We start from the raw sequence: 25,914 nt of genomic DNA, 5'->3' as shown, positions 1-25,914 counted from the left end.
GGTGGCCCCCAAATGGCCGGTTTGGGGGTGGCTCGGCCGGATGGGGATGGCCGAGCCGCCCCAAGGAGGCAAAGGGGGTGGCCGAAACCACCCCCAAAGTTTCGGCCACCCCTTTGGCTCCTTGGCCACCCTCATTCGACAATTTGGGTGTAGCTCTTGGCCATATGGGGGTGGCCAATGGGTTTGGGGGTGGTTTCGGCCACCCCCCAAATGGCTAAGGGTGTGGCTATGGCCACCCACAAACTTTTTTTTTTTAATAAAAAAAATTAATTAAATATAATTTTTAATTAAAAAAATATATTTAAAAAAAATTAATTATAGGGACACGTGTCATTTCCTTATTGGTGCTGACGTTGCGTTCCATCAAATTTTGGATGAAATTTTGGCGGAAGTATCATCTTCATCTTTAAGGCAAACCAAAGGTACCTCATGTGATAAAAAATAAATCCTAGGGGCAAAAAAAAAAGGAAGTTAAACCATATGGGGGCAATAAGGTATTTAACCCTAAATATAAAAGCGTAATAATAATAAATACATAGATAAAGGAAATAGAATAAATATAGAGAAACACATTCAAGCCTTGCTACATATTTCTTTGATTTATAATTTGAGTATACACCTTTATTTATAGAGCTTTACATGTGATATTGTGATTTGAAATATTTCAAATACAATCATCTTAAATTAAGGTTAACAAATATTATCTAAATCCCTTGATTTAGGGAATACAAATCAATATTTATCACCAATAATTTATATAGTTAAGAGCACTCACAATGGATGAACCAAAGGGTACTTTTATCTAAAATGGCTAATGAGATTTGTAAAAAAACCCCCACATTGGATTAGCCAAAAAAAAAAAAAAAAAAATGCAAAATGGATATTTTATTGTATTAGCCAAAAAAAAAAAATGTTACATGTAGCAGCACTTTTCTTGGGAGCCATTTTATTTTTTTTATTGTTTCTCACATGTTCTCTTTTGTCCAAAACTTTCTCCAACTATTTCTCTTCCACAACTCTGTTTTCCCAAAATGTTCTCTTACTATTTCTCTCTACACATCTTTTTTTTCTCAAAAGTTGAAAAATAGGATCTTTAGGAAAAATACAATCTTTATAAAAAATTTTAAAAAAATAATATTTAAATGATATAGATAAAAATATTGCTAATCGAATGTATGAGGCATTTAAAAATTCATTAGTTAAACTAGATAAAGTGAGTATTGAGAAGCCATTTTACATAAAAATTTGGCCAACTATTCCATTGTGAGTGATCTAACAATGATTTGGTTAAGATACATAAAAGGGAGAAACGAAGATTTAAATTTATGTTGAATGCTTTTGTTGGAAGAATTAATTTAACATCGGATTTGTGGACTTCTATAATAACTAATGACTATATGTGCATCATAAGACATTTTCTCATAAGGAATTGGATCTTACGTAAAGGTGTTGAAGTTTTATTTTATGTCGTCGCCCATTTAGTTAAACATGTTATATCATGGTTGAGTTCGACAAGATTAGTTAAATGGACCGTATTATTGTCGACCCATATAATCGAATACTTATGGGAGAACACAATATGACCCATGAACGAACCCAAATTATAGCCTTCCCCATTCCTGGTAAAAGTCCAGTACGTAGGATGAAGACAACATCTTTTCTAGATTTGTCGACAAACATTTTATATGTATGGTTTTGTGTTTGTAAGAATTCTATATATAATTAAATGATAATTGACAATAAAATTAGCAACGGAATGAATAATTATATAAATACCTCTAGCCATGCTTTGCTCAAGCCAATTGAAGAACAACTTGAGAGGTTCTTCTGACCTATGCCTAACAGTGAGTGCCAATTGATGGAATACACATGCCTTATTTATAGGTAGGTCAGGGACCCTCAATTAGAGCTGTTACCTTAATTATTCCTCCCATCAAGGAATAAAAAATAATCAATACAGCTAATTGATTCCACAAAATAAAATCAGTAATGAAATCAAATACTTGTTCCACAAAAATTAAATCAGCAATTTAATTCAGAATATTTGATTGAAATCAAATACTTGTTCCACAAGAATTAAATCAACAATTTAATTCAGAATATTTGATTTCACACAATAAGCTTTAATTGGAATAAATCACTGAACACCGTAATTATATATATTTTATAATTACAATAATATATGTGACATAAGAAACATACTTTAAATAGAATTTCTTACCGTGTTTAATTCTTTCATAAATAGGTACGTAAGATATATAAGATATTTTGCTGGACCAAATAAAACGAGCTGATGACATGTGCAGTTGCAACCTGATTCCTTGTAGGAAATGGCTACCTTGCAATAGGGAAGATGAAGGCACATATAAATCCTATCTTGTAGTGCCACAATATGGAATCTCACTTCATGATGTGAAAAAGGTTAATACAAGAGCATTGCTATTTAGTAGATTATTATATAATCGTCATACAATTTGATGATGTATGTGGCAATAAAAATGAGTCCTTATGTCAGTACTTTCAAAAACAAAATCAAGGGACATATCGTTCCAATTGTATAGCAGTCTATTAAATACTCTTACTAATGGAGTACAAGTTACCCAACATGATTAATGGGAGGTTATTGTTTGTTAGAAATTACATGCCCTAGATTAGGGAATTCTAGACGGAACTTGATGCCCTAAAGATGATTTTCGTATAGACAACTGGCTTGCTCCATTTGAATGCCCTCTTAATAGGGCAGTTTTTGTTTGCTTAAAGATAATCTAGTGATTAGGCTGCCTGATCATAACAATAATCTTTCTACTTACTTGGGTTTTTCTCCATTTCTATTTTGGTATATATATATATATATATATATATATATATCACTTAATTAACAGGTGGGTTTTCACATTATTTGCTTTCAAGGCAATGAAAAGCAAATTATTCACGTGACGAATTGAAGTGATCCAACTAGCTAGGCTGTGCTCTAAAAATAGGGGCTGCACGACAATTGGGATGATTGGAATGTTTAGTTATATATGTTAATTAGTGAGAGGCAAGGGATGACGCGACACATAAAGTGATTTAACTTCCTCTCACGCATTACGCAATCGGTTGGATCTTTTTAGCTTCAATTTGTTGGTGGGATCATTTGTTGAATGTGTCACATTATGTATGCAATATTCTTTGTCTTGAATTTGTTGGTCACACTCTCCGTAATGGAGAATCATTCACTCAAGTTGATTAGTATTAGTCACTTTAGATTCTATTGATATCATAGTGAAGCTAGAGCTTAGATTATGACTCAATTAGTCTTGAGAAAACGCTTGTAGTTTCTATTAAAGTGTTGATTAAATGAATAAATATTTACATCTTTCTATTAGTTTAAACTTTTACGATAACTGATAATTTAACATGGTATTATAGTCAAAGATTCTGAAATCTATCAGCTAATTAAGCTTATAGGACAAGTGGTGATTTAACCGTTTCTACCGTCTAGACTTTTTTTGAGTAGTTCTAGTAGACAAGTGGTATGGTCACGCTCAAGTAGCTATATATAGTTGGTCGCCCTCTCTAACCCGTCTAGAAAAAGGGCAAAAAAAAAAAAAAAATAGAGTACGAATTTCAGTCGTGGTGGGATTAATGTGAAGGACTTCCATGTCATTAAGATAAACTACAATTCTAGTGGGAGAGAAAGATTGAAGTTACCCATTCGTCTAGAATATATCTATATATATATGTGGAGTGGTATGTAACAGAAAGAGATTGAGAAAGCTGAGAAGGCGGAAATCCAAAAATCAGAAACTGAAGCCAACCCATCAAAGGAGCCGCGAATAATTATTGGCTCAATATTCGTGATCATGACCAGACCCAAAACTCTCATCTCCTTCATCTCTCTCGCATGAGTCCCAACATGGTTACCCCTCTCCTTCTGTTTCCAACTTTTTGAACCCTCAACTCTTACATTCATCTATATATATTTATATATATAAGCACCCAGTTGATTGGTTCAAGAAAGAGTGAGTGAGGGAGAGAATTAAAAAAGGTCGGTTGGATGATGGGAAGTGAAAATCACATGGAGCAAGAGATGGCGCCGGACATAGAGGCTCAAACTAATAAGAAGACAGACACGGAATCCCCCGGCATCTTTGTCAAACCCAATCGCCCTGTTACGTTGAAGGTACATAAACAATATCATTATTTTCTATGTTATATATATATATAAACAATATCATAAACAATATCATAAACAATATCTTTGTTTGATTGAATGAACAGTTTGAGAACGTTGTTTACAAGATCAAGACTGAGAAAGGGGGATTACTTCATAGAAGAGGCAAGTCTGAGGAGAAAGTGATATTGAAGGGAGTGACAGGCATGGTTCAACCGGGGGAAGTGCTGGCCATGCTAGGCCCATCAGGCAGCGGCAAAACCACATTGCTGACAGCGCTGGGAGGCCGCCTTGACGGGCGGCTCGACGGAAGCATAACCTACAACGGCACGCCGTTTACGAACGCAATGAAGCGAAACATGGGTTTTGTTACGCAAGATGATCTGCTCCATCCCCACTTGACTGTGACTGAAACACTAGTATTCACTTCTCTTCTCCGACTGCCAAACACTTTCACGAAAGATGAGAAAGTGCAGCATGCTGAAGCTGTGATAACTCAACTTGGTCTAACAAAGTGCAAGGATAGCATCATTGGAGGATGCTTCGTGAGGGGGGTTTCTGGGGGGGAGAGAAAGAGGGTTAGTATAGGACAAGAGATGCTCATAAACCCTAGCCTCCTATTTTTGGACGAGCCCACTTCTGGTCTTGACTCGACTACTGCTCAGAGAATTGTATCTACTTTGTGGGAGTTATCAAATGGAGGAAGAACTGTTGTTATGACCATACACCAGCCTTCCAGCAGGCTATTCTACATGTTTCATAAGGTTTTGCTGTTATCTGAAGGAAGCACTTTGTATTTTGGGAGAGGATCAGGAGCCATGGAGTATTTTTCGAGTGTCGGATATTCCCCATTGGTTGTCATGAATCCTGCAGATTTTCTCTTAGATCTTGCAAATGGTATGTGTGTCACATAATTTACTTATTCCATTCATTTCTAGTGTCTTCCTCCCAGTTTATTTCAGTAAGTTAGTTATATGCGAGGGGACAAAAATTACCTTCAATAGTTTCTGAAGAGGATCTTAATTTTGTCCTCATGATCCTTGGTGAATATTATTTTCTAAAAACTAAGTGAAAGAAATAAGGGTCATTTTCTTTTTAGCCTTTTTAAAAATTAATATTCACGTTAAATCAGAAAGATACTAAAAGAGCACTTAGCATTCTACAACCTCGATTGTTTAATTACAAGGAGACTGCTTGTTAGTGGTCCATATCTTTGAAGTTTGAAGAATGCTTGCATTAAGTCAATTTGATTGGGAGCGTAGTAAGTAGTGTGAAGCTAATTAAATTCTAAAAGCATGTTCCCAAAGCAGGGTTGAAATATTTTGGGAAATTGTAAGGATCTGAAAAGGCCTTGGAAATTAATTAACCTTAATAGCTTTTGGAATTGTTGTTATAAACTTGGGAAACGCTTCAATACTCATCATAAATGCAGTCTTATCTTCCCATTACTTTATTATCTTTGCTTTTTAGTTTGAGCTAGGCAACTACATTAGTTTGATACTGTGCCTCATTCTGGAACTTTAATGTTTGTAGGTGTGTTGTCGGATGATACGCGTGAGAATCAAATCCAGATTAAGGAGCGTTTAGTATCTGCCTATAAAAGCAATCTTGCTGACAAGTTGAAGGCTGAGCTTCAAGAGATTAACAGCAACAAATATGAAGATGAATCTGATGATAAACAATTTGGGAGGTGGTCCACAACTTGGTGGCAGCAATTCTGTGTGTTGTTTAAAAGAGGGGTCATAGAAAGAAGACACGATTCATTCTCTCCCCTCAAGATCGGTCAGGTTGTGGTGGTAGCATTTCTTGCTGGCCTACTATGGTGGCACTCTGATGTTTCCCACCTACAAGATCAGGTAACAAACCGAATCATGATATGACTATTATAGTGTGTTCAGCTTTTCTTGCTTAGAAAAAAAAACAAAAACAAAAACTCAAGTTCAGCTTTTCTTGAAAAATGATTGCATTCATTATCATATAGGAGCCATTTTGTAACCAGAGATAAGACCCTTTTGACTGGATTGACATACTCTAGAATTCTATTTAAATTTGAGATTTTAAACTCATAAATCTAAGTCGTCTATCTCAAGTAAGCATCAATCTCTAAAAAATTTGGACAATTTGCCCTTCTAAATGCACTGACGGGAGGAAATTGAGGGAATTTGAAATAAAAAATGGCCCTTCTAAATGCATTAACCGGAGGAAATTAAGAAAAATGGAGATGATCATTTTTCACAATTTTAGACTTGAGATTGATAGCTGAGATTTATGAATTTGAAATTTCCAAATTTAAAAAGAATTTTAGAGGTCTTTTGACTTGGCCTAGCATTGGAAAATCCAAATTTCAGAACTCATTGAAAACAGGAAGTCGAAATTCTGGAAGCATTGCATGACATATGCTTCCTTTAATGACTTTGAACATATGATCATACAAATTATCTTTCATGCAGATTGGGCTGCTGTTCTTCCTAGCAGGATTCTGGGGCTTCTTTGCTCTGTTTCAAGCAATTTTCACCTTCCCCGAGGAACTTATGATGCTAAAAAAGGAACGCACTTCAGGCATGTACAGGCTCTCATCATACTTCATCTCAAGGAGCGTTGCTGACCTCCCAATGGAGCTTGCCCTTCCCACCATTTTTGTCACCATTACCTATTGGATGGCAGGCCTGAAGCCCACCGCCGGACACTTTCTGCACACCCTGTTTGTCCTGCTTTACAGCGTTCTGGTCTCGCAAGGCTTAGGCCTTGCCATTGGTGCCATGGTAATGGACCAAAAGGCTGCAACCACGCTGGGATCAGTCATCATGTTGACATTTCTTCTAGCCGGAGGATATTATGTTCAGAATGTTCCTCCCTTCATAGCATGGATCAAATACATCTCCCTTAGCCAATACACTTACAAGCTTTTGATGTCTTCTCAATACAAGCCAGCCGACACATACCCTTGTGTTGCTGGCGGTGGCGGCAGCGGCCATTGTTTGGTTGGGGAGTTTCCTCCTATAAAGAAAGTGGGGCTTGATGGGCAAGCCGTCGGAGTTGTTGCTTTGGCTATCATGCTCGTCGGTTACCGGCTCATCGCTTATATTGCTCTCATGAGGATTGGCGTGACAAAGAAATTAGTATCCTAGGCTTTTTTCTTTTTTTTTTTTTCTTAGAGATAGAGGAAATTCACATATAGTGTTTTCATCGGTTTGTATAATTAGGGAGGAGGAAATTTGCAACTTTGTTTTTGCTATTAAAAAAGCATGTGCATCTCACATGTTTAAAAGACACATGTCATTTTTATAAATTAGGTTTGAAGAAGATCCTCCAACCGAGTTTGGAGGAAAACTCTATCCAACTTTCATATTATCCCCCAATATTTTTTCTCCTTATTTTCAGTCTGATATATATATATATATATTAAGAAATTAACTTCGTCTATTCTATTCTTGGTGATTGTGACAATACCGCTAGTTAGGGTGCATCAAGGAGTAATGCTAGAAGTACGATTTTTGTCTTATTTTATCTTTTCAAACGTGATGTAAGTTTTTAAATTATAATTTGATCAAAATTTAGTAGTAATTTTAAAAATCACGTCACTTTTGGGGATGAAAGGAGGGGGAAAACAAAAATCACATCACATTTGGGGTGTGTTTGCCAAAGGACTCAAAAAAAGCCTTATACTATTCATCTCAAATTCAATTCCCAACATTCTTACTTTTTACATCATATCAATCACATTTTACTATTATTCAAATTAAAAAAATCACTACAAAACAAAATTTTTTCACATTTTCATATCAAACATTTTTACTTTTTTCTTATATCAATCAAATCTTACTACAACAGTTTCGGGACACTTTCTTTATTTTTTCAGCCATTGGCAAACAGATCCCATTTGATTCTAGGCCCAAAGGGCTTGTTTGGGAACATCATTTTTACCATTAAGATCTTGAGGAATAACGGGCCGAAATCCCAACCAATATAGGCCTCAGAACATGGTCGCTGAGGTTTCGGGTTAAAGACAGGGTTCATTAATTGTGAAGTCCAATGGGCTATTACAATGATCAATTAAATTTGGAAAAATCATTGTTAGTTATTGAATTTTTTATTTTGAAAATTTGGTTATTAAATTTTACCTCTTTTGAAAAAAAATAAAAAATAAAAATCAGTAACTAAAAATGTTTAATCCCTGCAGGACCCACTGATGGACAATTACTAATTCACAGATCGCCTAAATGAAGTTTTATCCAATTGCATTGCAATAGGACACTATTTGTTTATGTTAAATTATCAATTATCCAAAATATTTGAGTTTACAGGAAAATGTAAATATAATAACTTTTATTATTATTATTATTATTTTGACATGTCCACACAAGGGAAGGGGGAGGGAGGATTCGAACGAGTGACCTCCGCTTCATGAGGCGTGAGCTTAAATATAATCTCTTAATCATTACTTTAATGCTCCCCCTCACGTATAAGCTTAAACGTGGAATATTTTATTTAAATGGGGGTGAATTGAAGGAGTTAAGGTTCGGTTCCAAAACATTTGGTTCCGATATCATGTTAGATTATCAATAATTCCAAAAGTTTAAACTTATACAAAGAGGAAAATTTAATTACTTAATAATTACTTTAACAGTTTCTAGGGTTGTCAATCTGATTCGGGTTAAACTATTTTAGCATTCATAAACTATTTTATAATCCACCCGCTCTATATAAACTAATGAATTTTTTTTTTTTTTTTTTTTCTAATAATTTGGGTATACATATCAAGTCATTATCATATGTGCCTTACAAGTGGATCGCATTTAAATACCCACCGAAAAGAAAATAAACGAGGGGAGTTGTTGAACAAAGGACCACCATCGTTTTCTTTTCTTTTTTAGAGACTGTTCAGTGTGGCCCTCAACAAATTAAAGCTCTTCCACAAAACGTACACACTTTAATTAATAACAAAGCCATGCCAAAATAGTAATTAATAAAAAATAATAAAAAACTTAATTCCCTCATTTTCCATGCCACAAATTGGCAATGGATCTGGTTCTTCGCACATGGCTATGGAAGCCTGTTTTCTTCTTCATGTGATGTCTTTCTTGTTCCTTGTATTTGATTTGACCATGTTTTTGGCATCCGATCCCCAATGGTTCAACATTTCAATTTGTTTTTTACAAGTCAAATTCCTCAATCAGTTTTCCAACTTATTCCGACATTATTTCTAACAAATTGACAACGACAAATTAATCTCACCTAGAATTTATGGTAACACAAAGAACTAATTTGAAATCATTGTAAACAATGAACATAGACGGATTAGGAATATATAAGGTCAATCTTATTAGCACAAAAGAAGCAACAATTTGATCGATTAGTGCTCCACCAATTATGCTTATGGGTCCCTGCCTAACCCCCTCCATGTCTTAATTCACACATGCAAAGCTCAAAATCAGGCTTTTTCAACCTTAAAGGCTACGATTAATTAAATAATGATATAATTATTAATTAAGGTCCTCTCTTATAGTCAAGCTCAAGCTGAAAATTACTTGGGGCTGTTCACACTCACACTATTATAGTATTATATATATGTTCTTGAATCATAATGCGAAGTTGAATAGATTAAAAAAAGAAAAGAAACTAAGAATTTTTATAAAAATCTTGGAATTTTTATTTTAAAAATTAAGGTCAATATGTCGAAAGGTTTACAATTCTGATTTTGAAATGAATGTGTGTAATGTTTTGGACCAAGGAATTAATTGGCGAGTAGTTGAAGAAGCCGCCAGCTGCTTTTGCAATAGCGATCGAGTCAAAATACGCAGCATAGCGCCATGGACGAAGGTTTTCAGAGCGCCGCACAAATACAAAGGAAAAGATAAAAGAGATGCTTTAAAACTTAGTATTGCGGCTTTAGCCACGTTTTAATTTCCTAGCCATGGGTTTTTTATATGGATATATACTGCGGCTTAGCCAGGTTGTTTATGAGTTTATGCGTATCTAGCCGCAATTCTGAGCAATATTTGACTTTCTTTATGACCAAGAAAAGTAAAAAAAAAAGACTATAAGCAAGATTATAGGACGAGCCTTGTTTGGCAATCGACTCTAGTTTTGTGGATTTTTTTATTTGAAAATGGTTGATGCGAGAAAAAAGTGAAAAAAATAAATAAATAATTGTTTTGTAGTTGGGTTTTTGTTTAAATAGTAATAAAAAATAATTAATGTGATATAGAACATAAAACGTTGAAAAATTGAATTTCTTTTTTAAAAAAATTAAGACTTGTGTAAGTCTATTGCCAAACAAGTTATATTCAAAAAAGCCAAAATTATACCATTTTTTTATTTTTTATTTTTTAAGATGAAGATTATATCATTGAGTCATTGACAATAACTTAAACATATCACATGCAACTACATATTAGTTTATTGACATTGAAAAAAAATATATATAAGTATGAACTACATATTAGGCTCCGTTTACTTCGACGTAAAATGGTTTTCAGAAAATGATTTTCCCATTTTACAGTGTTTACTTCGACGTAAAATAGTGGTCAACGCAAAATATTTTCCTTTTGACTGAAAATTCTTCTTTAATTTTTGAAAAATGGTTTACAGTTTCGAAAACCGTAAACCATTTTTTGACTGTGAGCATTTTATTCTTAAATCGATGGACCTTGCTAAGACTCACCCAAAACCTCGCCGAGACTTGACCGGGACTCGCCCAGAGCCCGATCGAGACCGCACTAGGATCTGCTTGGGACCTGACCGGACTTGAACAGGACCCACCTAGACCTGCCCAAACGGGACTTGCCCAGACCTGCCACAGACTCACTCGAGACCCGCCTGGACTTGCTCGGGACCCGCGGGGGACCTGCCAAGCACCCGCCCGAGACCCCCGTCGGGACATGCACAGGACTTGACCGGGACCCCGCTGGGACTTGCCAGGGACTTGACCAGGACCAGCCTGGGACCTAACTTGGACTTGCCCGGGACCCGCTCGGGACTTGATCGAGATCGGACCGGGACCCGCTCTGGACTCGCCTAGGACTTGCCCGGGACCTAACCGGGACTTGACTGGGACTCGCCTAGGACTTGATCGGGAACTGCCCAGGACTTGCCCAGGACCCGCTCGAGACTTGTTCTGAACTTGACCGGGACCTGCTCAAGACCTGCCCGGGACCCGCCTATGACCGGAACTTGCCCGGGATGCCGCCAAGACCTACCCAGGACTTGACCGAGACCCGCCCTGGACTTGCCTTGGACCCGTTCGGAACCTGCATGGGACCCAGACGGGACTTGCTCGGGACTTGACCGGGACCCGCCCGGGACATAATTGGACCTGCCTGAAACTTGCTTGGTCGGGTCCTGGGCAGGTCCCGTCAGGGTCCCGAGCAAGTCCCAGTCAAGTCCCAGCGAGGTCTTGGTCAAGTCCAGGGCGAGTCCTAGTCAAGTCCCGGTGGGGTCCAGGGTAGGTCCCGGGCAAATCCCAGTTAGGTCCCGATCAAGTCCTAGGCGGGTCCCGATCAAGTCCCGGCAAGGTCCCAAACTAGTCTCGGTCAAGTCTCGGCGGGGTCTCGGGCAGGTTCCAGCGGGGTCCAAACAAGTACAGATGGGGACCTTATTGGAAAAAAAAATATTTTCCTTGTGCGCGGTAAACGCAGTAAAATGTTTTCGGCAAAAAATATTTTCAGGGAAAATGGCTTCCCTGAAAATATTTTCCGACGGAAACCATTTTAGGTCGTAGTAAACGGAGCCTAATTTATTGGTTTTGAAAAGAAAAAAAAAAAAAAACATAAGCTTGCATGTTGATCTCGTGTTTCTTCTCCTACTCTTCTTCTTCTTCTTCTTCTTCACGAGTTTATTAATGCTTTTGACATGCCTGAGTATGGATTCTATTTTATTCTTAATGCTAGAGCATCCATTCTTATCATTTTCCGTACTTAAAAAAAAAATTAAAAAAAAAAAAATTCAACCATTAAGTAGATGCGCTAATATTTCTCTTTATACTTTGCCCACTTATTAAGTTGAGTATTTTATAACTTAAATTATTAATTGAGATATCTTGATATTAGGCTATTTAAATTTCACAGTTTAAGAGAGCTTTTCTTTTTTAGGCTATTCAAATTTCTATGAATTTCAAACAACCTAATATAACTAATAATTCTATCTTTTTTAACTAAGAGTCCACGCCGCATCAGCCCTCTTTGAACACCGGTAGGCCAAAAAGAATTACTCTTAATATAGTAATAGTTTTTTTTTTAAAGTATATACAACCTAAGATTCTATTCATAATAGTTCAACATGTTGTAAGGTTAGAAAATTTTATGACATGGTAGAACCAATAAGATACGAAGAAAGAGTAGTTTATTAATGACGATCGGTAGTCGTTAAAAGTAATTAGCGATGACTTTTGGACTTTTAACGACGACTTTTCGTTGTTGCTAATTAAAGACCAAAAATGGTGAGATCAAAAGATACACTAGTCAAAACCACAATCAATGAATTAGTTAAGATTGAAACTAACTTAATTTGGGGTCAACATAATTTATTTAAAGCAACTAAAGCAAATCAAAGATTCCAAAACACTATTTAAAAAAGGTTTTTGCATATATTTAGTCTAACAACACAATTAATCTTTTAAAATTGCGATGGTGTCTTTTACCCATTGATAAGGAATTCATATTTGGAGTTAAAAATTATGCTATTTTATATATTATATTGTTTTGACATAAGATTTTTGAAAATCGGATAATGTTTACAACTAATTCTTACATTAAAAGTTTATAAAATGAATATTTTCGATTATGTGAGCTGTTTTTGAAGTTGACCCCTCAATGTGAGCAAAAGGTTTAGTCAGATGGCGTGGTTTTCAATCAACCTATCTTTGTTCAAAATTCAAGCTCATGACTCATGCAGCATAACAAAAGTAGGTGACCGTATCTTTGTTTTCCATGACACGTGTGTTAGTTATTCTTCTAAGCTATACTCTAAACTTCGATGGAGAACCAATCGGGTGATGACATCTAGCAATAAAATATCTGCACGTGGCGAATATCCAATCTTTAACTTTCAAAGCTAAATTAATTCTCTTACAATTTTCCGATTCTTTGACAAAACAACATCGGCTCTTACTACTCGTCAAAACACCGCCCCCACGAAACCACATGTCACGGTCTACGTAATCCCAATCCCTACAACTCCCATTTTATCCATAAAAGAAATGCTATTTATTTTTTTTATATTCTCTTTAGATATTTTTTTAAAAAAAAAAAATTATGAGAGATAAATGAAATTAAAAAAAAAAAAAAAAACCGAAACAGTCATCTATTTTCAAAAAAAAAAATGCTAGATGTTCCTCTAGTGTTTTTTTAGTGTCCTCTCAACTGTGATGTGCCTTTTAAAATTACCGTTCAGTTTAAAATTATTATTATTGACTTTTAATTTATTAGTAATTTTAAAAGTCACATAACAATTGAGAGAACGTAAAAAAAATACTAAAAGAACACTTAACATTTTTCTTTTCAAAATCCACTTTCTTTTCCATTTTCAAAGACCCACAACATGGTCTAAAATGCCAGCCAAAACATAGCCCTCTCTTTCTGAGTAACCTCGGAATCTCCACGTCCACAAAAGTCTAAAAACCACCTCAATCAACACAAGAACAATCTAGTCCATGAGACCCCTCAAAAACTTTGACCTTAACCAAATCATCACCAATCTTTTTGCTGAAAGCCACCACATGGTCCAAACCGAAGTGTTTATTTTACACTTGTAAGGTTGCCGAGAGAGGTTGATGAGTGAAAGAAACCCCCAACACCCACTCAAAAAGACAAAAAGCGAGAAAAAAACATAGTTTTTGCTAACGTGGCACCAAACCAATGCCTTTGCCACCGTTTGAGCACCTTTTTTTTTTTTTTTTTTTTTTTTTTAGTGCTTTGCTTTTCCTTTCGCGCCTCTTTCCTTTGACGATCCTGCAGCCTAATTCCCTCGCGAGTCGCGACGCTCACACCAGCCCCCAAGTCATATTCCTTGCCGACGTGGTTTTTCACGCGCGTGAAAAACGTCTTTGGAGCTCAAGCTTCTAGAAGATAATGGTGCTTTTATGGACACGTGTCGGTTTTGTGGGGATGACTCAATACAGTTTTTTCGTGACGGTTCATGCACCTAAGCGATGATCGTACTCGAACTAGATAAGGTCGGCTTCACGATAGCGTCAATTACAGCGGACACGTGGTGGATTTTTAAAGGTGATTAACTGAAGTGGGTCCCTTTGTTCTACAGTAGACAGGGACGACCGTACTTATCTCTCTGTCCAGTCTTCTCCATTCATCTATAAATATCACCCATTTACCATCCATTTAGAAAAAGAAAAAAAGAAAGAAATCAAATTCGAAAAAACATTTTAGCTTCTTTCTCTCTCTCTTTGTAATTCTTCAGCTTTGTGAAAAAACTGTTGCCAGAAATGGGTGTGCCGGAGACAGACCTACTTTCTCAGCTCAGCTTGCCGCCGGGATTTCGGTTCTATCCGACGGATGAGGAGCTTTTGGTGCAATATCTGTGTAGAAAAGTAGCTGGGCACCATTTCAATTTGCAAATTATTGCTGAGATTGATCTGTACAAGTTTGATCCATGGGTTTTACCAAGTAAGATTTCATTCCACCCCAAAATTGAAGCTTTAAGTGCACCAATCTTTAACTATAATTCAATCTGGTACTAAAGTTTTTTTATGCTCTGTTTCTTGCAGGCAAAGCAATATTTGGTGAAAAAGAATGGTACTTTTTCAGTCCTAGGGACAGAAAGTATCCAAACGGTTCAAGGCCAAACAGAGTTGCAGGCTCTGGGTATTGGAAGGCCACTGGAACCGACAAGGTGATCACAACGGAAGGTCGTAAGGTTGGGATCAAAAAAGCTCTGGTTTTCTATGTCGGAAAAGCCCCCAAAGGAACCAAAACTAATTGGATCATGCACGAGTACCGCCTCTTAGAACACTCGCGAAAGAACGGAAGCTCTAAGGTAGCAATTTTTGTAAAATATAGTTTAAGATTCATAATCTGAGATTCTCTGAGTCTGGGTTTGTATTTGTGTACGTTAGGTGTTTGTGATTTGTTTTCTGATAAAGAGTTTTTATGTTGCAGTTGGATGATTGGGTTTTGTGTCGGATTTATAAGAAGCACTCGAGCTCTCAGAAGCCCACAACAAGCGTTTCGAGCATAGAACACAGTAATGATTCGTCGTCTTCGTCCCACTTAGACGATGTGTTGGAGTCGCTGCCGGAGATTGAAGACCGATTCTTCACTTTGCCACGCACGAATTCTCTTAGACCCCAGCAACAGGACGACAAGCTCAACTTTCAGAATCTGGGTTCCGGGAGTTTCGACTGGGCGAGTCTTGTAAGCCTCAACTCGGTGCCTGAACTCGGTGATCTGGAAAATCAACCTCAGGCTCAGACTCAGGGACTTGTGAACTATGCCAGTAATGACATGTATGTCCCTTCTATTCCGCCGCTTTGCCACGTGGAATCGCCGCCGGAGAAGTTCCGGAATTTGATGGATGAGGAGGTTCAGAGTGGTCCCAAAACTCAGCGGATCGATAACGCGGGGTTCTTCCGACAGAACTCGAACCTGTTGACGCAGAGTTTTTCTAACTCGCTTGACCCGTACGGGTTTAGGTACCCGAATCAGCCGGGTGGGTTCGGGTTTAGGCAGTGAAAAAGTTCGAAGAAAAAAAGAAACCCAAAAAAAAAAAAAAAAAAATGGTAAGAAAAAAAGAGAAAGGGAGTAGTAGTGCATTGCTTTGAAAACAGTTGGATTGCAGCCAATTTCTGTATATATTTCTGGGATTCTTTGGGCTAACATTTTGGCTTTAGATTCCAAAAGTGCGAGTTTGGAACCTTTACTGTTTTGGTTGTAACGCCAATGGGGCAATGAAAATTTGCCACATTTTTGCTGGGGTAGGAGCATAGAGGGTCAGATCCAAATGTACAAAAGGGAAACAGGAATCTTTGTACAATTTAATCCAGATTAATTAGAATATGATTTCCATCAGAGGTTTGCAGAATCTGCCACGTCATGTTTGGACATCAATAATTGTCTTGCAATTAAATTCGGCTTCTGACTCCAATTATGTGAATTGGATGTGACCCATCAATTTGTTCATAACAAACAATGAATAGCAAGAAGGATGGCGATGGGAGAATGTGGTAGGACATGTTAATGACAATGTTTTAGTATAACAGAAAGATCTTGGAACAAGGGTTCTGGCATGGATATTATGGGGATAATATCATGAGTTATAGGAGTTTTATTTAAAAGTTTTTAAGATATTTTTTTTTTCTAGCTTTGGTGAGAATGTTGTGGACCGAGGATAGATTTGGAAAAATTATTTCAGTTAAATATCTTTGTTTACTAGTGTATGTGGACCACTACTTCTTTGGTTCAATAGAATATGTACTCTTTTTTTCATCATGCAAAAATTCAAGCTTTGGTTACTTACTTATAATGTCACGAATAAAGACCGAAAAATCTTTAATCCATATTTGCTCCTCCATTGATGGCAATTGATTGCCTGTCTTCACTAGACAACGTGCAGCCATATTTGCATTTCTTTAAGTGTGCCGCACATATCATGATTAGAGAATTTAGAGTATTGTCTTTCCATCTTCAACCAGATGTTCATATTGATTCCAAGATTATAACGCATGCATGAACTATATCCAGTGCATTACTCTTTAATACGATAATCTAAATACCCAAACTCCACAATTTTTTCATATCGCATATGATTCTGATACTATTGATAGGTCAATTATATAAAGTTTTAGAGAGACATTTATTCAAGATTGAAAAGAAAGTGCCCCACTACTCAAAATTTGGCTTATTGATGCCTATTGAGTCACTTTACCGCTTAATGCTAAGTATGACACATAGCTAAAGTATAACTTTAAGCATGCTTATTTATGTTCTTGAATACTTTTTTTATTGCAAGTCAATTTTTAAGGGTATGTTTTATCCAAAATTTGTATCACATCATCGTTTTCTTTATTTACTTTTTTCAATTCAAAAAGGTAATCTATCTAATCTGTCCATGATATGACGAGTGATTGTGAGGAATCAAGCCTCCCAATGCTCCATTTATCTAACTCAATCGGTGATGTAAGACGATATGTGTCTATATTTTGGGTAAAAATAAAAATAATGAGAATATCACAAATAATATTGGAGCAGCACAACTTGATCAGAATTTTACCCGTTCTCGCACAATGAAAGTATAAAAGGAAAAATTGTCACAATTCCCACCGATTTTCAATATTAGGATTTTATTTTATTGTATTAGGACTGTATTTTCAATGCTTAATATGGTTAGATATGCTTTAATTATTTTCATTTCCTAATTAGGATTAGATTTGCTTTAATAATTTTATTTTCCTTATTAGGATTATGTTTACTATTACTACAAAGATTATGTTTACTTTCTCTCCAAGTATTTCTCTTTTATAAATAGGCTAGCTTATTACTTTATGGACAAAAATTTCCTCCAAACCAATCTGACGAAAATATTCAACACATTTAAAATAGTGTCAAGTGTCTATAAACATTTAAAAGGCACATTAATTTTTTTTTAATAGGGGAAATCAAATAATTTCATTAATAAATAGTTACGGTTTTAGCCATTACAATATCCCTAATGCAAAGGGGAGTCGTAGTTAGTCATAGCTGACTTGTATTAAGAGCAATTGCCAGTTTTGCAACCTTATGCGCAACTTCATTTGCCGTTCGCCACACATGTTGAATTTTTCATGAATGACAACCTTGAAGCATCTCCTTCGTTTCCTCCAACAAGTTTCCAAATTTTGCCTAGCTCCTCTCCTCCCTTTGTACCACTTGCACTACCTCTAGGGAGTCCCCTTCAAGGATGATGTCCGTGAGTCCCAATTGTCTCATAAGCACCATTAAATTCTTAACATTATTAATAGCAGTTTAGTAACTTAGACTAAATTTAATGTGTCTTTTAAATGTTTAATGATATTTTGTATTATTTTAAATGGATTAGAAGATATTTCCTTAAGACTAGTTTGGACGAAATTTATGTCCTTACTTTATTATGTAAAACTAATTCATTGAATTATTTTAAAATCAAAATTTTTTTTCTCAAATACTCTGCAAAATTTTTTTTTTTTTTTAGCCTACAGGCTTATTTTTTCTTTTGGTTATATGATAAAACCGTTTCTCCTTACGCAATCAAATTCATTATTTTTTGATTAATTACTTTAGTCTTTCTGCTACGTCACTTGGAGATAGAAACCAAAAAATATCCTGGAAAGGAGAGGCTAATGACAATCAATCAACATAAACAAAAAAACTGAAATGAGATATTTTTCTTTTTCTGTTTTCCACAGAGAAAGTTAAAGGATTCTTTATCCTGACAAACAGTACGTAGAACATTTACGGCCACATGGCAAAAAGCTAGAAGATAAGTCCTAGGTTTTTAACGTTACTTGCACGGGTTGGAGACTGTAAAATTTGAAGCTTTTTGTCCGTCAGATCGATACCTCGGAATCATTCTCGTCTGTCAGACGGATAATTCTCAGATGCCATCCATCCATCCAATTAATCATGGTTGGATAGAAAACTTTTCACACTTTCGGATAGATATGCTTTGACCGTTGATTCCAGTGATTCTTTACTTGCACGTGTGGTCAACGTGACAGCTATTTCCACCATTTGACAATTACCTCTCATATTTCTTCCATAATCAAACCCATAAACAATTTGAATCGTATAAGTTATTACATTTACGACGACCACCCTATGCAGCTATGCTTGCGTGTATACAAAGATTTGATCTTTTTTAGCTATAAAAAGGCATGATTATTGAACCAAATGATTGACTAAGCTTTGGAAAGTTTAGCTTATTGGAATACAATTAATTATTCTCTTTGACTTAAAACAAATAGACGCAACACATTTTTAAATAATCATCACAATATATTTCTAAACTATATATATCTTTGGATTAATTTGATTTTTTCAAAAAGGTGTTCACATTTATAGAAAATTAATTGAATAAATACTTTCGTTTCTACTTTCTAAAAGCTGCCATATATTATTATTTTATTTTAAGATAGTAAAAAAAAAAAATACCCTTCTATTTTAGGACAAAGAGACTATATATTATGATTATGTTAATGAAAAGAAAACAATTTTCCAAATGTGAGTAGGGTTTGCGAGTTTAAAGATTGTGTGCTTGACGAATTCAACTTCAAATGTACAACTTAACATGCTGAGAAATTGGCATTGACATAACCATTTTGGGAGAAATTTTTTGTTTGTTTGTAAAATAATATTATTATTAATTAGTAAACGGTTAATTTCTACTATCATGCCATAGATTACATTACTCCTGTATAAATTATAAGGCTAACGCCACATCATTTGATTGTTTTAAATTAAATGATTAAATTTACATTTTCATACCCGCTTAACCTTTTAAGATAAGTGATAGTTTAATATGATATTAGAGCAAATGTCCTAATTCGAACCAGCCGACATGTACTCCCAAAACAAAAACATCCATCACAAATTAATATCTTCTAATCTAATGATAAGACACAAAAAGCACTAGAAAATCGAGACAAGTAGGTTTCAAAGTATTGTATAATAATATAAGTATACTCCAAAAATGGTAGAGCATGATTTTTTTTGCCACTAACCATACCCACCTTCCCAACAAGTAGTGACAAACTATGATGTGTTATTTCTCCCTTGTCCCGAAAAGTGGGCACTAGGGAGCATGTCCTAAAACATTGTTGCTATAATAATAATTTGACTAATTGAATTGAATAGAATATAGGCATTGTTGCTATAATAATAATTTGACTAATTGAATTGAATTGAATAGAATATAGCCCAACACTCCCACTTGCATATGATATTTTGCTCCGTGCCTTCACTCTATTGCTTCTCTTTATGGGAAATCGATCGGGGACAAGAACAATAAAATAAGTGTCTATGGTGGTCGGATTTGAGTTTTCATGTATGCCCTTCAATTATACCGACAGGCTAGTGAGGTGGAGTAATATATATGCTTGTGTTTTCAGCTAGAATTAATCAGTTTAATATTAGTTGAGGCCAGAAAATTAATTTAATTAAAGGGGAGCTCCCATTTGTTCTATATATATGTGTGCGCGCGCGTGTGTGGGGTGTGTGTGTGTGTTGTGTGTGTGGTTTTGAGAGGACAACGATAGGGGTGCAAAGGCGGTTACGGTTAGCGGTTAGTGGCAATAACCGCTAACCGTAACCGCCCTAGCGGTTAGTAAATTTCACTAACCGCAACCGCTAACCGCCTAGCGGTTAGCGGTTAGCGGTTAGTGGCCGGTTAGCGGTTAGTGAAATAAATAACCGCCCGCTAACCGCTTTTTAAAAATTGGGCTTTTTTTTTGGGCTTTTTGGGCTTTTTTTTACCCTCATTTTTTTTCTTGTATTTTTAATATCTTCTTGGGCCCAATTGCTATAAATATTTGAATTGTCATTGGATCATATGATTAAGTGTTAATCTTATAAACTTACAAACAAACAAAAATACTTCAATTGTAGTTATAAGTAACACATTGTTTAATCCAATGTCAATTACTTAATTTGATATTATATGAATCACATTGTCATTGTCATTGTACATGAATAATTTATTAAGTATTGGAATTGTAATTGGATCATATAGTTAAATATTTATCTTATACATTTATATTATTCAATATGCATATAATATAACTATAAGCAATTATATATATATATATATATATATATATATATATATATATATATAATTCAAAATTGTTCAAAATTGTTAATTTTTTTTTTTTTTTCTTTCAAAAAATGGTTAAATTTCTTTTTCTAAAAAATGTTCAAAAAATACATTAATACTTCAATTGTGATTATAAGTAACACATTGTTGAATCTAGTGTCAATTACTTAATTTGATATTATATAATCATATAGTCTCATTAAATTATATCATATGATTCATATGATTAATTATTTAAATTCTTATCATATTTACTTATAATCTTTTTTCTTTGAATTGAACTTAATATCTAATGGTAAATGGTAATGTTCAAACTCCTAAATCCTAAATTCCTAAAGTATCTAATAATGCTTTAATTAAATTGTAGACTTGTAGTTATAAGTAACATATTGTTTAATTCAATTGAATCAATTGTGATTATCATTGTACATGAATCATATGATTAACTTGTAGACTTATGACTTATGAGTTATGTCATATTATATATGTATTATTTATTATTATATAATCATATGATTTAATGATCAAGTCATCATGTGATATAATCATATCAATTATAGTGATAATATATAAATTACTAAAATTATAATGATAATACATTAATACTTAAATTATGTTTATAAGTAACACATTGGTCATTGTTTAATCCAATGTCAATTACTTAATTTGATATTATACGAATCATATCATCATTGTACATTAATAATATGATTCACTTGAAGTCTTGAATAAAGTATTTGAATTGTCATTGAATCATATGATTAACTATTGATATTATACATTTATATTATTCATATACATATGTAGACTTATATAAACTTATAGGTTTATAACATACATTGGAAATAAGTCTCTAGATATTTAATTGTTGTATTAGTATGAATTAGTATATTTATGAGTTATGTCATATTATATATGTATAATTTGTTATTATATAATCAAATGATTTAATAATCAATCTCATGTGATATAATCATATAAATTATAGTGATAATATATTAATACTCAAATTGTGATTTAATTATTTTTTAAAAAAAATTGTGATTTAATGATTAAGTGATTATATGATATAATTATATAAATTATAGTGATAATATATTAATACTCAAATTGTGATTTAATTATTTTTTAAAAAAATTGTGATTTAATGATCAAGTGATTATGTTATATGTATAAATATTTTTATAATTATAATTATAAAAATATATTATATAAAAAGGCGGTTAGCGGTTAGCGGTTACGGTTAGTAGACCCAATAACCGCTAACCGCTAACCGCTAGGCGGTTATGGCGGTTAGGCGGTTAGCGGTTAATGCGGTTAGACGGTTAGGCGGTTAGGCGGTTGGCGGTTATAGCGGTTAGCGGTTAGCGGGCGGTTAAAAACCGCCCGCCTTTGCACCCCTAGACAACGACATGCAATGAGAAGAACATGCAGCAGTCTTCAAGAGATTTTTAGGTAATAATTACTGGGGTTGTCTTTGAGAAAGCAACCCATTCTAGCTATCATGTTCATTACATGGATATATATATAACAGTCGTCTTGCTTGGATTCATGGTGTTTCATAAAATATTTAGCTTATTTTTAGTTTAAAAAATTACTTTTAATCTATTTTAGTTGCCCATTTTTTTAAAACAGTTATACTCGACTCAATATTTTAACCATCTAGTTTTACTATTCCATTTAAATATTTTTTTCTCCAACAACCATTGATTTGATCAGTGTTAGATTGTAATTTGAAATTCCATATATAATCATCAAGTTTATATAATATATATGCATTATTTATATTAAGTTAGTCCTTGTCAAATCATTTTCTACTTTTTGGTGTTACATTACTGTTATTCAAGATTGATACAATTCACACCTACCCTTAATCAAAAAAGAAAAAGAAAGAAGTTCAAGCATAATATTTTGCAATGTTCAATTTAACCCGGTTAAGAGAAATCTTATCGAACTACAGTATTCAGCAAATTTGATAAACATTCAATTCGCTAATCAAAATGCTTGAGATAAGTTTTTTTTTTTTTGCTAATTTTTATTGAAGGGATAATTAAAATAACATTTTAGTTATTATGAATAACCCAATGGCAATGTGAATGCTACTTATTCAAAGTTCAAAATATATATCTCTACTTTTATACTCTTCTCTAGCTAGTCTCTTGAATCTTGACCACAACTGGGGTTACTTTTATAACTTTCCAAAAAGTTATTCCTTTTTCAGGGAAAAACGTGGGTAGCACGACTACTTGTGCATTTTAGCAAAAGTTACGGCTACTTCTCACGCATGCACTTACGTCATACAAAGTACAAACCGTGTTTTGTGTCGATTACCCTTAATTAATTTCATCAACAAAAAACCTTTGCGTTAAGAAATTTGTTTTCCATGTTCATAATATTATATAATAGTGAAAAATAATTTTAAATATTTTGTTATATGACGTGTTTGTTAATATTTTATTTTTTTATTTTATCAAACCAATTAATCCTACGTTGTCATTTACGACGTTACTTCGCGCCCATTAATTTTCCCCAGTTAGAACCTTGTTTTCCGTGATAAAAAGCACGTGACTCATGCACGTTTAATTACATTAATTGAATATAGAATAGTACACATGCAGGAAGTAAAAAAACATTTTCTCTTGGTTTCGAAAATTCAAATCTGTGTGGGAATATAATTACTTTGACATTTTCAATGGATTCATATCAATGGTTTCGAATTTTGATCAGAATTCTTATGTTTTCACACCGTTTCCTCAATTCAACGGTTTGAAAATTGCTATTAATGTAGTTGTTAAATCAACGTGTTGACTAAAATTCACTTTTAATAGGCAATGCTAATACATAAAATATTTAATTTAAATTATAAGTTGTTAAATATATTGGATAATATATTAGAAGCGGAAGAAAGAGTGAGAAGAGAGAGAGAGCGAAAGCACACAATGGACTACATTGTATTGACTCTTATTTTAATAATAATGAATACAGAGATCTCTATTTATAGAGAGGCAAGTAACCTAATAGATTAAGGAAATGTAAACCTAGTAGAATAAGGAAAGGTAAACCTAGTAGAATAAGAAAAAGTAAACCTAGTAGACTAATAATACCTAAAGAAGTAAATAATAAGTAATATTCTTAACATCCCCCCTCAAACTCAATGTGTAAACTTAAGTTTGGATAAACGAAAAGGAAAAGAAAAAGGAATTCGCCGAAAAAGCTGCTTGTGCCGAAATAATTGCCGAAGTAACGCCATAAAAGTTGTTAGAGACCCGTGAATTCTGCCTGGTCAGCTGAGAAAAGTAGGTTCAGTTAAAAGGGGCTTGTTTGGCCCGTAACCCTTGGACTCTCTCGCCTGATCGGCTGAGCTAAAGTCTGACCCAAAAATTCTAGCTAGTAGACCGTCTCGCCTGGTCGGCTGAGATAAGTAGGGCCGGTTTGAAGAGGCTAATCATGTCTGAAACCCTTGGACCGTCTCGCCTAGTCGGCTGAGATAAGTAGGCCCGATTGAAGAGGCTAATCATGTTTGAAACCCTTGGACCGTCTCGCCTTGTCGGCTGAACTAAAGTCTGACTAGTAGACCGTCTCGCCTGGTCGGCTGAGATAAGCAGGGCCGGTTGAAGAGGCTAATCATGCCTGAAACCCTTGGACCGTCTCGCCTTGTCGGCTGAACTAAAGTCTGGCCCATCTAACTAGTAGACCGTCTCGCCTATCCGGCTGAGCTAAGTAAGGAGAAAAATGGGCGGTTGAAATGGGCTTCTTTGGCCCGAAAACCCATGGACCTGAGGAAAGATTGGTCTGACCTGAAAGTGCCTACCGCAAGAAGAATGAACTGGATTGAACTGCGCCAAAGAAAAGACTATGGAACCGAATTGAACAAGCATGAACCAACTTGAACCGCATAAAACAAACGCCTAAATTTGAAGAAGAGTCTTGTTTTCTGCCATATAGAGATGCCAAAAGTAAAAATAGACCACAAATTTGAAATCAGGACGAAAAATTGAGTAGGAAACACCTGGTCAACTTTTTCAGTGGTCAAAGTCAAAGTCAACGGTCAACGATTGAAAAGTCAATGCTGACGTGGCACTAATGACGTGGTAAGGTCTGACTTGATACTGATGACGTGGCACACAGGCTGACGTGGCACTGATGATGTGGCACTGATGGCTGTCGTGGCTATGATGACGTGGCAATTAGGGCTGACGTGGCTCTCTGAAATGATGACACGTGGCTGCAGAAAATAGAAGAAATTCACGGGCGCGTGTGATACACGCGCTTCACTGGCGGCGGAGTTATGGCGCGTGAATCCCACGCGCAAAAGCTTCTACTGGCGCGTGGAGTCGCGTCCAACGTGGTATGGCGGCGTTCTTAGTGGCGATGTGACCGTCGTCGACGGATCTATGGAGCGGTGGGCGAAACCAAGCTGATCCACCTCACCTGGCGGCGCGTGGAGGCACTGCAGCGGCGCGTGGACTGAGAGCAGCACCTTATGGAAGCGCGTGTCGGCGCGTCAGGGTGTCTTTGACAGATATCTCGACAGATATGGACTCGTCTGGTCTTTATCTGGTGATTGACGGTACCGTTGTTGTGATCGGAGCTTTGTAGAGGTCCGTGGCGGAACGGCTGTGGTGGAGCAACCAAAACTTGAGGCGGCCTGTGGAGGCGCGATGGGACTGAGTGAGGCGGCTCTGTGACGGTTGGCTTTCGGGCTTTCAAGCGGTATAGTGATCTGCTGAAAACTTCGAGGAGAAGATAGAGAACCGTGAGGGACAGAGGGATGGATGCGCCGGATAACATTGGCGGCGCCGGAAAACGTCAAGGACGTTTATTGGAGGCCACAGAAAGGTGGCTCTGATACCATGTTAAATATATTGGATAATATATTAGAAGCGGAAGAAAGAGAGAGAAGAGAGAGAGAGCAAAAGCACACAATGGACTACATTGTATTGACTCTTATTTTAATAATAATGAATACAGAGATCTCTATT

General features: G+C 35.5%; 2 protein-coding genes across 2 annotated transcripts; both read left to right on the top strand.

Moving 5' to 3' along the window:
- The first annotated feature begins 4,060 nt into the window (after positions 1-4,060).
- On the top strand, positions 4,061-7,284 carry LOC132174487 (ABC transporter G family member 9-like). Its single transcript, XM_059586136.2, has 4 exons — positions 4,061-4,165; positions 4,264-5,053; positions 5,690-6,012; positions 6,607-7,284. The coding sequence occupies exons 1-4, from the start codon at positions 4,061-4,063 to the stop codon at positions 7,282-7,284; spliced, it is 1,896 nt and encodes a 631-aa protein (XP_059442119.2).
- Positions 7,285-14,502: 7,218 nt separating this feature from the next.
- On the top strand, positions 14,503-16,176 carry LOC132175791 (NAC domain-containing protein JA2L). The gene is made up of 3 exons (XM_059587844.2): positions 14,503-14,775; positions 14,877-15,145; positions 15,268-16,176. Exons 1-3 carry the CDS (start codon positions 14,595-14,597, stop codon positions 15,838-15,840), a joined length of 1,023 nt encoding a protein of 340 aa, XP_059443827.1. The 5' UTR covers positions 14,503-14,594; the 3' UTR covers positions 15,841-16,176.
- The last annotated feature ends 9,738 nt before the right edge of the window (positions 16,177-25,914 follow it).

This window comes from Corylus avellana, chromosome 3 (assembly GCF_965113065.1).
Source record: "Corylus avellana chromosome 3, dhCorAvel1.hap1.2, whole genome shotgun sequence".
Classification (NCBI taxonomy): Eukaryota; Viridiplantae; Streptophyta; class Magnoliopsida; order Fagales; family Betulaceae; genus Corylus; species Corylus avellana.
The sequence above is the reverse complement of the archived record's forward strand: the minus strand, read 5'-3'. Positions and strand labels throughout refer to the sequence as shown.

Excerpts from the sequence above, each read along its gene's own strand:
- LOC132174487 (XM_059586136.2), top strand. The coding sequence starts at position 4,061 with ATGGAGCAAGAGATGGCGCCGGACATAGAGGCTCAAACTAATAAGAAG. Across the intron at positions 5,054-5,689 it reads TCTCTTAGATCTTGCAAATG|GTGTGTTGTCGGATGATACG; the intron begins GTATGTGTGTCA and ends TAATGTTTGTAG. Across the intron at positions 6,013-6,606 it reads TTTCCCACCTACAAGATCAG|ATTGGGCTGCTGTTCTTCCT; the intron begins GTAACAAACCGA and ends TCTTTCATGCAG.
- LOC132175791 (XM_059587844.2), top strand. The coding sequence starts at position 14,595 with ATGGGTGTGCCGGAGACAGACCTACTTTCTCAGCTCAGCTTGCCGCCG. Across the intron at positions 14,776-14,876 it reads TGATCCATGGGTTTTACCAA|GCAAAGCAATATTTGGTGAA; the intron begins GTAAGATTTCAT and ends TGTTTCTTGCAG. Across the intron at positions 15,146-15,267 it reads GAAAGAACGGAAGCTCTAAG|TTGGATGATTGGGTTTTGTG; the intron begins GTAGCAATTTTT and ends TTTATGTTGCAG.